This window comes from Barbus barbus (assembly GCF_936440315.1).
Source record: "Barbus barbus genome assembly, chromosome: 29".
Taxonomy (NCBI): domain Eukaryota; kingdom Metazoa; phylum Chordata; class Actinopteri; order Cypriniformes; family Cyprinidae; genus Barbus; species Barbus barbus.
The window spans coordinates 24,484,251-24,499,178 of NC_136757.1; the positions used below are offsets into that span (position 1 = coordinate 24,484,251).

The following is a 14,928-nucleotide window of genomic DNA, read 5'->3' on the forward strand; positions in this document are numbered from 1 at the left end:
AAATGTGGTTTGTTTTGTCTGGTTGACTTTCATTGCATGGACACAAACAGTTGAAACATTTTTCAAAATGTCTTTTTTTCGTGTTCCACAGGACAGATAAAGAATGTAATACAACGCAAGGGTGAGTAAATTATGACAGAACTTGAATTTGTGGGTGAACTATCCCTTTAAGCCTTCATTTGTTTTTCTTTTTCTGTATTCGCCCCTCACATTGCTGTCCAGGAAAAACTATTTGTATTAAAATGATCTCATCTTTCATTTTTGTTTCCTATTTGCGCACTGCAGTGTTTTTCAAGAGATGCCACTTCTGATGTGTTTTCTTTTACTTTGTAAGATCCTCCAAAATCAAGCTGCAAGTAAACAGCCCAGTAACTGAATTACCAAAATGATTGTGGCATGATGTTGAAGTGTCCCAATGCTGCATTAGGTAACCGGCCCTCTGTGGTTGCCTTGTGCTTCTCGAATTCTTCAGCAGACTTGGCACTCGACTTTCTTACTGTTCATTTGTTTACCAACAAACAAGCTCTACAACGGTGCCATTGCGATGGCATTCCAGACATGACCTGTTATTAAAAGCGATTCGAGACAAAATGTTCTCTATACATAACAGTCTGAGAGTTTGTCTTTTTTGGCACCTGAAGTATGTACTGACCGGCTGGCCCCTGTGAGCGCTGAACTAAAAGGATCAGCTGTAATGCGAGTCACAAGAGGGCCGAGGGAAAAATTAGAACTCGCGTTTCACACAATAATGACCATACTTGGGGACATTCGGCCCGCTGTAGCCCACCCTGCCATCCAACTTCAGCATCTGAGAAGAACATAGTCTTTTATGGATTGAAATTATTGAAAAGAAGTTCTTTTCTGTCATCTTTTTACACTATGTTCTTGATGCAAGGAAACACAAACTGCAGTCCAAACACTTTCCCATGACTGCTGGAAGATTTTATTGTTAGCTTTTCCTTCTGGCTACGTCCTGTGCAGAAACTGAAATGAACACTAAGCAGAAAGTTTCTCCTGAGTAAGCAACACACCCTGCAGAGCACAATAGAACCAAATCTATAAGAATCAAGAACAAACCTTTAAACGGTTTCTATGTGACTCGTCTCCAAGCACTTATGGGATTTCGATAATGCATAGAGCACGTCGCCGGTATTTATCTTCACTCTTGATTTAAAGGTCTTCTCTGAGCTGAACGGAAATGAGTAAGCATTCATTTTAATGAGCTGATTTTGACAATAAAGAACGCTTTCATTACACCGGATCTGACACATGAAAAATAATGACACAGGACTTTTTGGAGAGCTCGGAAATTGTGTTCCAGCAACTTTCCGCTTACAGTGTTTTTGATATTTTTGCCACATATCTATATGTTGTTGTTTTGCAGGAGGTCATCCTCAGTGTCTGTGGTAGTTATGGCTCTTTATTTTTTTCATATTCAAAACTAAACCAATATTTAGGTTTGATTTTAGTCTTTTGAGAGATAATCACATATTGACATTTATTGCCCCTCAAGGAAAGATTCAGTTATATACTGTATATATATATATATATATATATATACACAAGATATATAATAATTATTAATAATAATAATTATTATTATATAATATATATATATATATATATATATATATATATATATATATATATATATATATATATATATATATATATATATATAATTTTTTTTTTTTTTAAATTTATTGAACCTTCTCCCCAACAAGCTGCCCTTAAAGAGTAAACACTGTACATATCATGGCGAACATGCATTTTGCCCATGTATTTACAACAAATAAGAAAGTGAATGCAAATAATCATTGTGTAATATATTTATTACATACAAACTTCTTGAAAAGTTTTTGTAAGTTTATAGGAAGATTTCTGTCTTAAAATAATTCAAAAGATAAAAGTCTTTAAAAATATTTATATTAAACGCCTATTAAATACAGGCACTGCTAATGTATTTTCTATGTGCAATAAAAATATATTTTATTTTTGAAATGTCAAGTGCTTAAACAATAATAAAACCTAATGAGAAAATAAAACCTAATGAACCCTAATGAAAACTTTTTATTGGGTCACGGGAGGTCACATACCTCATGTTTACATACAATATGAACACAAGTGACACATTTTTTTCACTCTTCACCTGATGTTAATTAATGACCAGTGACTGTGAAGAGAAATGACATTCTCATTTGAGCTGACTCAACTGATGGCTGAAAACCAAGCTGCACAACAGGTGGTTTTAATAGTGGTACAACAGCAAGCCAATGTGGACTGCTGCCCTGAAGCCCAGGATGTTTTCTGTGGAAAATGGAAAATACTTTACATAAGTATCTCAAAACAGGAAGAGCTTTCACATAACACATTTGTTTCCTTTTGTTTTAGCACACCGAACCACTTGTCATATTTAGCTCATATTTGTACTTGTTATATTTTTGTTAAGGGCTCATGAGGACTCAAACAAGTTTGATGTACTCTGAAAACATGCTGCAACTTTCAGAGCTCAAAACTTCCTCTCCAGTTCAAAAAGGCCAAAACGGCTTGTTTTGAATGTCTGCAACTCTCTGATTTTAGACAAATGGAAATATTTGGGTACATGATCATTCGCAGTTGCACATCACAAAACGTATTCAGTCTAAAACCTAACAATGAAAAACAATCGATGTAGAAACAATCTTCACTCTGAAATTGCTAAATGAAATTTAAAGACTGAAATAGTATCTTACTCCAATAATCTCAAGTTCAATTATAAACCTTTGAAGACTGAAAATTTTTTCAACGAGCTTCATCTTATTAATGAGCGTTTTTCAGAATAGAAATATGTAGTAAAACTAGTTTTTAAAAATGCACACTTTTTAGTGCTTAGGCCTATTTAGGCATTCATAAAAAACGGGTATATATTCTAACACACTCCATGGAGCAGAATGTTAATCTGTTACTCCACCCAAAAAAAAGGTGTAAATTCCTTTCGTCGACAAGTAAACCTTTGACCCTATGATTTCATGAGCCAAACAAGCAGTGTTGCCTTGCACTGCCACCATCGTTGGGTATTACTGTGACCTAGTTGAGGGCCCATTTGGAGGCGGGATGCAAAACAAGGATGTTGTGTGTGCCTATTCAAATATTATTCATTTGAATATGGAGGGGAGGGTATGAGGGGAACAAGAGCATCATGCAAAAGTGAAATATACTGGTTCACAGCCACAGCTTTACCCGATAGTTTGAGTATGTTTCATTTAAAGCCAAAAGTAAATGATGTGCAGGCTTGGAAGTATTTCATTTAGATATATAGTATTTCTATAACACTAACAGCTAGAAGTGTGTATTGTTCTCTATGGTTGGTTTCATGGATATTTTTGAACAAGTAATCATTGCTGAGATCTATTGTCTGGTGACCTGTTGGTGACTAATGTCTGTTTAAAGTGTGTTTATAGTTTCTGACCAGTGATAAACAAATCACTTTTCCTTTTGACTCATTTATGAAGATGCTGTGCAGACTTTCCTTGGTCTTACTTTCGCCTTTTTTTACTTGTTATTTTGTCTTGTTTTCTATGACTAATGTCTAAAAAGTCTTAAATTAAGATACATTTACTCAAGAAGCAAAACGACTCAAGATTTTAAATGGACCATATGACGTTGCTAAAAAGAACATTATTTTGTGTATTTGGTGTAATGCAATGTGTTTATGCGGTTTAAGGTTCAAAAAACACATTATTTTCCACATACTGTACATTATTGTTGCTCCTCTATGCCCTGCCTTTCTGAAACGCGCCAATTTTTACAAAGCTCATCGTTCTGAGAAGCGAGGCGTGCTCTGATTGGCCAGCTATCCAGTGCGTTGTGATTGGCCGAATACCTCAAGCGTGCAGTAGCCCCTCACTGCAGAACAAAGATTCAGGGGGCGGGGTTGGATCCACATCTAGGGGGTGGAGATTGGTAGGTTTAGGGGTGAGATGGGTAGGTTTAGGGGTGGGGATGGGTGGGTTTAGGGATCAGGGAGTGGAGATGGGTAGGTTCAGGTATATGTAAGGTGGGAGGAGTTGGATCTAGATCCAACCACGCCCCCTGGATCTTGTGTTCTGCAATGAGGACCATCTCAAACCCATTATAAACAAGGCATTTGTTACATCCAGTGGGGACATAATTACTGATTATAATGACTTATACTGTCTTTTTACGCATCACGTTGCATCATGCCGCATAAACATTACCATGTATGCATTTGTGATCGGAGAAACGACAAGCGCTCAGTCATTCTTGAGAAGTGGGACAAAACGGTGCAAAATTTAAAAAATAAAACCTTGAACTCAGACGAATGAAACTACGTTTATGTATCTTGTATGTACTAAGCTACTGAGCTATGCTTGGATACAACCTTCCAACTTTTCTCTTTTTTTAACAAAATGTGCTTTTTTACTTTGGACTGTGTAATATAATTTCAACTTTAACAGATGTCAAGATGTTTTTAACATTTCAAAACACATTTTTGTCAGCAGATAGACACAGGACTCAGAGGTAAGTGCAATACAATCAACAGGTTTATTGAGTAGTAGCAGAGGGTAATGAGATGAGCAGAATGTCCAGGTAAGCAGGCGGGGAATGGGAATGTCTCTAGGGGCTTATCTGAGTGTGAATGTCCCTTTTCCTTTTCCAGGGGATCCGGATTTAACAGTGGAGCGTGGAGACTGTGGAGAACTGGAGCGGTGGAGAACAGGGGAAGGAACACTGGAGCAACTGGTAAGTAGACAAAAGGTAAGTGGGTCAGGTTAGTCAACATAGTGAGTGAACGAGAGGAGTGCAGGGATATAGTGCTACTGATTAGTGCTGACAGGTGGCGGTGATCAGAAATCAGGGGATTAGGATCTGGTGAGTGTCGTTGGTGGAGACTGTGGTGACTCTCTGACAGTACCCCCTCTTCCAGGGGCGGCTCCTGACTCCCTATTACAGCGATTATTATGGTGAAACTCGGCCAGAAGAGAGGGATCCAGCACATCGTCCCGGGCCACCCAGGATCTCTCCTCCGGCCCGTATCCCTCCCAGTCAATAAGATATCTCCAGGACGATAGATGGGGGTGGCAGACCGACGGGCATCTGCATAGGTCTTTTGTCTCCGCACATGAGCTGAACTCTCTCGCTCGCTCGGAACCAGTGGTTGAAGGGAAGTCCTCAAGGAAGCGGGCACATAGGTTTTGCCCTCTGGGCCTCCCAGCGGAGCGGGTTCGGTGATGGAGGCGATGCGGATTTGTTCATCCAGGGCCCACCAAATGGGGCTCACAAGGACGGCTGGAGGGAGTATGGGTTCAAGTGTGGAGGGTTTGTCGGGGGTATGGATACGTGAGAGGTAATCCATCTTGACATTCTTATCTCCGGGTCGATACATGATGGAAAACTGGAACCGGGTGAAGAAGAGGGCCCAGCGAGCCTGCTGGGGGTTTAACCTCTTAGCACTTCAGAGATATTCCAGGTTTTTGTGGTCAGTGATGACTGTAAAGGGGTGTTCGGTGGGATCGTCAGAACCTCACGAGGTTCGGGGCTCTCCACTAGGGTGGAATGAACTTGGAGCTTCGGGCTACTAAACAGGGGTACAGGGACGTTGGAGAGACAGTTTTGGATGCAGGTTTTACTCCATTGGAGAATCTTGCTGGTATCCCATCTGACTTCGGGGGAATGTTGAGATAGCCAGGGATGTCCCAGGATGATATCAATGGTGGGTCCCTCCAGTACCAGAAAGGAAATTCTCTCCTGATGAAGACAGCCTACTTGCAGAGTGATTGTCGGAGACCGGAACTTGATGTGCCCACGCCTGAGCGGTTTTCCCTGTATGGTCTCGATCTTCGGCTCGGCCTGTCTCTGGCGGGGTAAATCAAGCTGTTTTAGGAGGGCTTGTGAGATGAAATTGCCTGAGGATCTCAAGTCCACGAGGGCAGGTACTGAAATGTAATGACGTGGGGTGAGGCGTTGTACCGTTAGCAGTAGTAGGGTAGAGATAGCAGGCTCCAATTGGAGGGTACTCACCGCTGGGCGTGGGGGACGAGAGAGGCACACCCGAATGAAGTGCCCCGGAACTCTGCAGTAGAGGCACAGCCCCATGGCGAGACGTCGAGCACACTCAGTGCATGAGAGGCGATTAGTATCCATTTGCATAGGTTCTGGTACCCGTAGACGGAGAATGAGCTTTTATGTCCGGCTGACAGGCCATGAGACGTTGGGAGATCTTAACGGCCTTCTGCAACTTGAACGTGAACTTGAACTAAAGCTCTCCAGACCGACAGTGTCATCATAGATCGCCAACTGAGCTCTGATCTGTGGATCCAAGCCCTGACGGTAAGCAGTGAGTAGCGCTACCTTGTTCCATCCACACAAGGCCGCCAGAGTCCGGAACTGCAGGGTATAGTCACTGGCCGAAGAATCTCCCTGACGGAGGCAGATGAGAAAGAGAAAGCATCGAAAGAGTTAGTTATAGTGGTCTGTGAGTTCCAGATGGCTTGTGCCCAGAGCAATGCCCGTCCGGTTAGCAGGGAGATCAGGAAGGCAACTTTAGCCCGTTGGCTGGAAAATTTATGGGATTGCATCTCTATGTAGAGTGAAACTTGGTGTAAAAAAACCCGCTACATTCAACCACCTCACCCGAATAGTTAACAGGGATGGCCATGGGACTGGCAGAGGCAGACTGAGGGTGTGTGACCGGAAAGAGAGCTGTTCGAAGAGCGCTGACCAGCTCTTCGAGGGGATGCGCAGCGGATTTTAACTATCAAATAAATTGAATCAATCAATTACTGTATTAAAACAAACACAACAGTGTTTTGATGTATTATTGGAACACAAACTCTGACGGTGGTGACATCTGACGGTGTTGACAAATTTGAGTTCATGTAGTAGCCTTTTTTTTTTTTCTGTTGATGCTAGCTAGATGCTAATGGAACCTGCTTCAGGAGAATAAAATGATCTAAATATTTCAAATAATTTCCTCAAAAATTGGAAGATGGTGTTGACATATCATGGTTGTGACAAGGAAATATTAACATTAGGATTTAAAATATTCTAAAACTATAAAACTGACCAGAGTCTATCTGACTCTTCAGAGGAGGACTGTGGAAAGGAGTTTGTTTAGTGACAGCTGCCCCTGATATTCACTGATTTTATTAAATTTTTATGATTGTCCGAGGGTGTTGACAAAAAGTTGGGACACAACTTTGAAACCTTATGAAACATCCATGTGTCACTGAAAAACAACCTTGCTTTGATATGAGATATTATTAAGTTTTACTTTTAAAACATTTTTGTCCATTTTAAAGCATATGAATGATTGAACCCTTCTCTGTTAGATGTAGTGAGAAGACAATAAGTGTCATAGATTTCACATTATGACCAAATGAAATTGAAGGGGATAATTGTGTTAAATACATTCTATTATTAATTCCCGTAACATTTACAATTGAAAATATTTATATTTTTTAAACCTGAAACCATTGCCAGACATGTTTTGTCCCATGTCTCAAGAATGACTGCGCTACTCTACACTGCTCAAAACTCGCGTTTGAATCATCAGTAGCAAATTCTTTAAATAAGAAAACATACTTACAGGCTGTGACTCAGAAGCGTCAGACTGTCCTTGCAAAGTTGGAATTGCCCCACTTTATAGAAACAGCCTTTGTGCAAGCCAGCATTGTAGGCTACTCTTCCAGGTTCAGGAAATAGTCCTCCGTAAAATGCGCTGCACGCACTCTAATATTTGGGTTGAAGTGTTCTGGAAGTGTTGTAAATATAACTTAACCACTGATTTCTAGTTGTGCCCTCTTTTGGAAGCCCAAACAAAATACTTTCACAATGAAACACAGCGTCTCCAGGACATGGCGCCAGCTGAAGCAACAATACTACAGCGAGAATAATGGTTCTGCCTTATTTCTTTGCTTATTGGGTGGTGTTATGCAAATCTTCCCACACCGTGACGTAGACATGTGGGGGCGTGTTTAAATGAGCCGTTTTAGGGGGGCGTGGCAGAGTCTTAACTTTTATAAAGAATATCTCTTTGGTTTTGAGACTTTAGTCTTTGCAACTTCAGGGATGCACAAACAGCTTGTAACAGAAAACTTGAAATTGCATCATATGACCCCTTTAAGTCTTGTTCTCTGAAAAAATCATGTTCTGAAATTCTGAAATTGTGTATTACGCTAATGTGCAATGCTGCAAAATAGAGGACCTGTGTTAGTGGGTGTTAACTTTAATAAAAAGTTAACTAAAACCATAAAAAAGCTTTTTATTACATTTACATTTATGCATTTAGCAGACGCTTTTATCCAAAGCGACTTACAGTGCATTCAAGTTACAGTTTTTACATTTTATCAGCTCTTGCTTTCCCTGGGAATCGAACCCATGACCTTGGCATTGCTAGTGCCATGCCCTACTATTTGAGCTACAGGAAAGCCTACTAATAAGATAAACTTTTAAAATAAAATGAAAATAACTAAAACTGAAATAAAATTAATAAAAACAATAGCCTAGATAGTTGTTTGGTGTACTGCCCTTATATAGTAACTAAGCAAACAAGAGTTTTGTAGAATGAGGGTTACCATCTTGACAAAGAGAAAAAAGAGCAACAGCACTGTGGCCAAAGACAAGGTACATTAATCAGGAGGATTTTGGCTGTGGTCCTTGTAATATTGTGTGTGAGATTCATGGTGAGTTAAATGTTGTGTTGTATGTCACACAGGTTCTGGAGAGTTTTAAGATCATGGACTACAGTCTGCTGTTGGGAGTGCACGTTCTGGACCAAAATCACAGAGAAGGAGATGTCAACATTGTGGACGGGAAGAGGACTGTGGGACAGAAAGTTCTTTACTCCACCGCTATGGAGTCTATTCAGGGAGATGGCAAGGCAGCCGAAGCTTTGACTACCGATGACACGTGAGTCCCTGACATTAAAACCAGTGTTTATTCTGTTATATGTTTATCCTGTTTTATTTATATATATATATATATATGTATATACAGTATGTGTTTAGGTAAAAAAAAAAAATTTGTATTTAGCCAGTGACTTTCACTACAAAAAATGTTTCATATTTTACCCCAAAATCAAATGAGTCGAAATACTTTATTCAAGAACATGTATTTATATACATTATTATTCATATATATTATTTATTTATTTTTATGTATTAATATGTGTATTATCAATTTATATATCAATATTAATTCAAAAATTCTGAAAAAAAAAATATATATGTTAAGATGCCTTAATGATTTAATTTAGGAACTGTCATATCCAAAATAAATTAAATAGAAATTAATTATTTAAATAACTTAATTTAATATATATATATATATACGTATGTGACCCTGGACCACAAAACCAGTCTTAAGTCACTGGGGTATATTTGTAGCAATAGCCAAAAATACATTGTATGGGTCAAAATGATCGATTTTTCTTTTATGCCAAAAATCGTGGCGTCCCGCGAGGGATTTTTAAAAATGATACGAATCTGCAGAGATGGGCAAACTACGGGCATTTTGATCCAGTCCGTGTGGCAGTTGTTCCAAATTAGCTAATTTGTTAACTAAAGATAGGCCCCTATTCTATTTTTGACAGACGCCGCCGCATTCAGCCGCACAGCGAATACAAAATAAAAAGTCAAAATAGCTATATAGGCTACGCTACAAAACTGGCACAATTGTAAATAAGTCACTTGTTTTAAAAATGTGAAAGTGTTCATTTGTTTTGTAAAATGCCTTGTAGCCTATTGGAACTGTTTTAAAAATGCTCTGTAGACTTTCCAGTATCAGAACAAATGCCAGCGTTATCCCGTTATCCTCCTGCTCACGGGTGCTGTAATTTTGTGGGGAAAACATGGAAATAATTTGTCATTTTATCTTGCAAAGATTAGCTTTCTTCTGTTTTCCACACACATTTTTATGAAAATGTATATAGTAGCCTACTGTTTTTCTGGATTATAAATAGTTTTTTATTTTTTCATCTGATACGTGCTGTAATTTCCAAGGCGATTTATATAGGATTACATTAGGATTGGTGATGAATGAGAAAAGACAAGTGAGTTTGTTTTGAGTTTGTATTGTACATTTTCCAGCAATCACGCCGCTAGTTTCAGTTTTGCGTAAATTATTTAAGGCTGGGCGTTTATAATATATGTTTATAGTGAATGCCACTATAATTTGTGTTTGTTTTTTACTTATATGTTCGTTCTTTTTTCTATTCTGAACACTGCTAAATTTACAGGATTTTTTTGTGGAGGGTGGGGAATATAAAAACATGTTTCTAATGTTTGTAAACATTTCATTTATTTTACATTATTTCTGAATGAAATGATAAAATGTGTCTTATACATCGACTTGTACACCAATGCAACTTATCTGTGTCTTAAAGTGCTCATAAAAATAGGTAGAGATGGTACAAGAACTGCCATGTATGTACAAGTACAGTACAGTACAGTACAGTAGTAAGTGAGTGTCAATTTAGAATAAAAAAAATAAAAGCTTCATTTGTCATAAACATTATGCCTCACTTAATGTGGAAAACTTGATGTGGCCCTCGAGTCAAAACGTTGGCTAAGAACATCATTTGGATATGATTTTCTCAATATTTTAATTTATTTGCACCCTCATATTCCAGATTTTCAAATAGTTGTATCTTGGCCAGATATTGTCCTAACAAACCATACATCAATGGAAAGCTTATTTATTCAGCTTTCAGATGATGTATAAATCTCAATTTCGAAACATTTACACATAAGATTGGTTTTGTGGTCCAGGGTTTATATATTTATATATATATATTTATTTATTTATTTAAAAACAATTATATTAGAAATATTATAAATAATTTAATCAATGGGTGTGTATATATATATATTTGTTTTTATTATTATAATGGTTCTATTTAAAAAAAAATAATAATTCTGAAATTGTTTTATTTAAAGAAATAACTAATCATACATAATAAAGTTCAACAAATATTTTATATATATCTATATATATATATACACACACATAATATTTGTTGAACTGTATTATTTATTAGTTATGTCTTTACATTTTCTTTTCAGAATTATAATTTTTTTTTTTATTAGAACAATAAGAATAATAAAAACAAATTAGACTGCAATTAGTAACAGCCATTAGAATTTGTCACAGTGCAAAAATAAGATTAAAGCTTTATTTATTTTTACATTTTGGAGTGAAACGGCTTGTCTTGACCTTGATATGTTTATTTCCCAGCCACTAATAACCTAATATGATTTAAATACAAATACAATGTTTCCTTTTACACAGAATGGGAGGCATTCCTGCAAAAACACACAGGGATGAGAAACTACTTATTTTTCTAGGCATTATTGACATCTTGCAGTCTTACAGGTAAGCCTGGTGTCAGTTTACAACAAACCCAGGAGCCCAAATGTCATGTTACACACTAGCTTACAGCATATTAGTCTTTAAATGAACTCCCTCATCCCTGACGAGATCTCTCGCTCTCATTTCCAACCAAGATTCATTAAGAAGCTGGAGCACTCCTGGAAGGCACTCGTCTATGATGGTGTAAGTCTATATGTTACTCTGCTCTCTTCGTTTATGAATAGACTATTCATACCGTGAGGGGAATTAAAGACGCTTCCTGGTTTAATTGTCTTGTATTCTCTTTCTCCTAGGATACAGTGTCTGTGCACAGACCGAGTTTCTATGCAAACAGATTTCTCAAGTTCATGAGCTCCAGTGTATTCAGAAAGATTCATCGTAAGTCAACAACACGAGCAAATTAATTCATTATGCAAGTATTACATAATCACAATGGGATACATTTTGAATGTTAAACATTAACGGTACAACTTGCATCTGCAAAATTAATATTATGAGAAATGTGATAACACTGCACAAAAAGGTCTGATTTGTTAACATTAGTTAACATAAACTATGAGCAATATATTTTTACAGCACTTATTTACCTTTGTTGATAAAATTCAGTTTAAAAACAGTTGTAAAATTCTTAAAAACAATAATACAAATACAGTTGTTAATTTTTTGTTGATGTTCATAGTGCATAAAATAATTTTAACAGATGCAACTTAGTAAATGTAGAAGACTTGAATGTTGTAGAAATATTGTTCATTGTTATTTAATGTTAACAAATGAAACCTTATTGGTAAATGTTACCGATTATTTAATAATTAGTCACTGGCACAGTACTAGGATGTTCTGGGTTATTTTCTATGATATTCTGGCCTCTAGATTAAAACCAGGTCCAAGAAGTGCATTGCAAGCAGTCAGTGGAATAATAATTAGAATTAATCTAATTAATACTTGAAAAAAGATAATGATCATATATAAAACTTCCTATCAGTGACAAAACATAAGAACAGAAGCATCAATATTCGTTTCATTACTAAGAATATTTTGAAACAACAGCAGAACTTCTCCTTCCTCTTTCTACAACCTAACAAGAAGTCAGGAACTGTAATTCACCCCGGTAATCAGATTTTTATAAGCCAAATTAAAATGGCAGAATTCAGATTTATTTTTATCCTTTCTAATAAAGTTAGACAGCAGACCAAGATTTCATTTCATGGTCTAATTGTCTGCTGCCAGGTAACAGTTGGGGGAGAGTTACATCATCATATTTTCAGTTCATTTTGGACAGTGTCCATAATTAGTCTCTTTGTCGCACATCCAGCAAATCGTTTCTCCCCGAGCAAAAGAGCACGGAACTCCATATCAGCGCTGAAGTGCTCTTCTCAAGAGGTGCTGTCCTCACAGAAGGAGGAGAAGGCCGAGGAGAGGACGGACAGACTTGGAGGAGCACGTAGTCTTGCCAGTCTGGATGGACAAGGTGGGCGGCACTGACTATATGAAAACTGTTCATATGGCTTTTCGCATGTGGAAATATTATCTGAGAAACATTTTAAACTCTGGATTAACATAATCATGGGTTATCTTGTTTCATGTTTTACCCTGGATTAGTTTAAATTTCAAGTTTTCACATTGTACATCTGTAAACATGGGGTTAAAGAGATAACCCAAAAATCTAAATTCTGTCATTTAATCACCCTCCACTTGTTCCAAATCTGTAATAATTTCTGTTCTATGAGTTTCTTCTGTTGAACACAAAAGACGTTTTGAAGAATGTTAGTTATACTGACCAAAGTTGACGGTAGCCATTGACTTCCATAGTATGGAAAAAATAATAGTGGAAGTGAGGCTACATTTACACTAGTGCATTCTCGTTTTAAAATGCATAACTTTTGTACGGTTACGCCTGTTGTTTACACTATTCCGGCGTTTTCGACCCTCGAAAAAGGAGACTTTTGAAAACACTGCAGACCCCGTTTTAGTTTGAAAACTCTGGAGTTGCGTTTCAGTGTAAACAGACCAAAAGAGATACTTTTGAAAATGATGGTGTGGCTGCCCCACTGATCTATATGTATGACTGAATTGCTCATTGCATTCTAAACTGCCATCAGAAGAGTTCGATCCTCCATCTTACTATTCCCTACCAGCAGAGAACACCGTTGAGTCACAGGCAAACCGCTAACCTAAAATCACCCGATTTGAAGCGAATCCGTCACACGGGATTAGTTTTTTATGTTATGTCTACATCAATTTATTTTTACTTCAGATATTATCTGCAATGTTTATGGTGTTTTTGGGCAGGATAAGCAACATATTTTAAATCGTTTAGGTGGGTGTGTCTGCTGCGGACTGCCGACACAGGTACGTTCCCTTTCGAAAGCTACAATCGATGCTGCGCTGCTCAGCGCATTGGGAACGCCTTTAGTCGTGACCAGCTGTGAATATTGTGTGTAACACGTCAATAGAATTGACCCGGAGGTAATATAGCCTCGGTCGATGACGTCATCGGCGCGCACCCGCAACACGAGGCTATAAATAGATGAGCCACAGGTGCATCATCAGGTCTTTTGTCTTCAGACCATTCTGTGCATGTGTGCGTCGAAGAAACATTCTGGCAGGTTTGCAAATCTTTTTCTCTCACGTTACAACAAAGAGTTTAAAAAGTAAAAGAAGAGAAATGAGCCAACAAATCAGTAAGCGTTGTGTTCCTCCATGCTCCCGTCCCATGTCTGAGCTGGATACACACGATTACTGTTTTGTTTGTTTGGGGGAAGAGCACGCGGTTCTGGCTATAGAGAAAGGCGGGTGCCAGCATTGTGACCAGTTCACAGTTAAGATGCTTCGCTCCCGTCTGAACTATTTCCAGTCCGCACCCGCATTACCATCGTGGGGCTCTCGTATGGATCTGCATGACGAGCAAGAGACGGGTCCGTCCCTTTCGCTTGCTGCGTCATCAGATCCTAACATCCCTTCTCGTGATCTCGAAGCGCGCTCCGGTGCTTCTTCGGTTCAGGAGGGGGATGATATATCTCTTGGTTCTTCAGATCACGAGCAGCCAGCCTCTGAGCATTCCTCTCGCGAAAAGAAATCTGTCGTATAACATCATCACTAGTAAAGTAAAGCTTTCCAAGCTGCAGGTCAGGCTGGTGCTGCGCTGCATACTATGGCAGTGTTACAGGGATACCAGGCTGACCTGTTGAAGGATTTGAGCATGGGCAGTACCATCGACGAGGAAGCGTTCTCTGAGCTTCGTCGAGCCACAGATCTGTCTCTCCGTGCGACCAAGCAAACGGCCCGTGCCATCGGCCGTTCAATGAGTGCTTTAGTCAGCACGGAGAGGCACCTGTGGCTGAATCTGACAGGTATTAAAGAGAAAGATCGTTTGTTTCTGTTAGACTCCGGTCCTTCAAAAGCTAGGGAGGTTAAAAAGCAGAGCGTGGCGGAGCGTGCTCCCCCTCGTAGAGACTGGGGACAGGCTCGCCGCTGTAAGGCTCGTTTATTGGTCCAATGGAGGTTCCCAATAATACGAGGAAGGTTTCTCTGCGTATTGCTTGTCTTTCCTTTTAGCAA

General features: G+C 38.6%; 1 protein-coding gene across 5 annotated transcripts in view; it reads left to right on the forward strand.

Annotated features, from left to right (window-relative positions):
• The window catches only part of LOC306848991 (phosphatidylinositol 4-phosphate 5-kinase type-1 beta-like), a 55,355-nt gene that overhangs the window by 24,928 nt on the left and 15,499 nt on the right, over nt 1-14,928 (forward strand). For 3 of the 5 annotated variants that reach the window (XM_079383795.1, XM_079383794.1, XM_079383798.1), the window contains 7 exons: nt 4,503-4,521; nt 4,661-4,743; nt 8,717-8,910; nt 11,290-11,373; nt 11,505-11,553; nt 11,664-11,748; nt 12,683-12,838. In XM_079383795.1, coding sequence (XP_079239921.1) covers nt 4,503-4,521; nt 4,661-4,743; nt 8,717-8,910; nt 11,290-11,373; nt 11,505-11,553; nt 11,664-11,748; nt 12,683-12,838 — 670 coding nt within the window. The remainder of the gene's footprint in view (nt 1-4,502; nt 4,522-4,660; nt 4,744-8,716; nt 8,911-11,289; nt 11,374-11,504; nt 11,554-11,663; nt 11,749-12,682; nt 12,839-14,928) is intronic. The other 2 variants (XM_079383797.1, XM_079383796.1) reach the window with 1 other exon arrangement.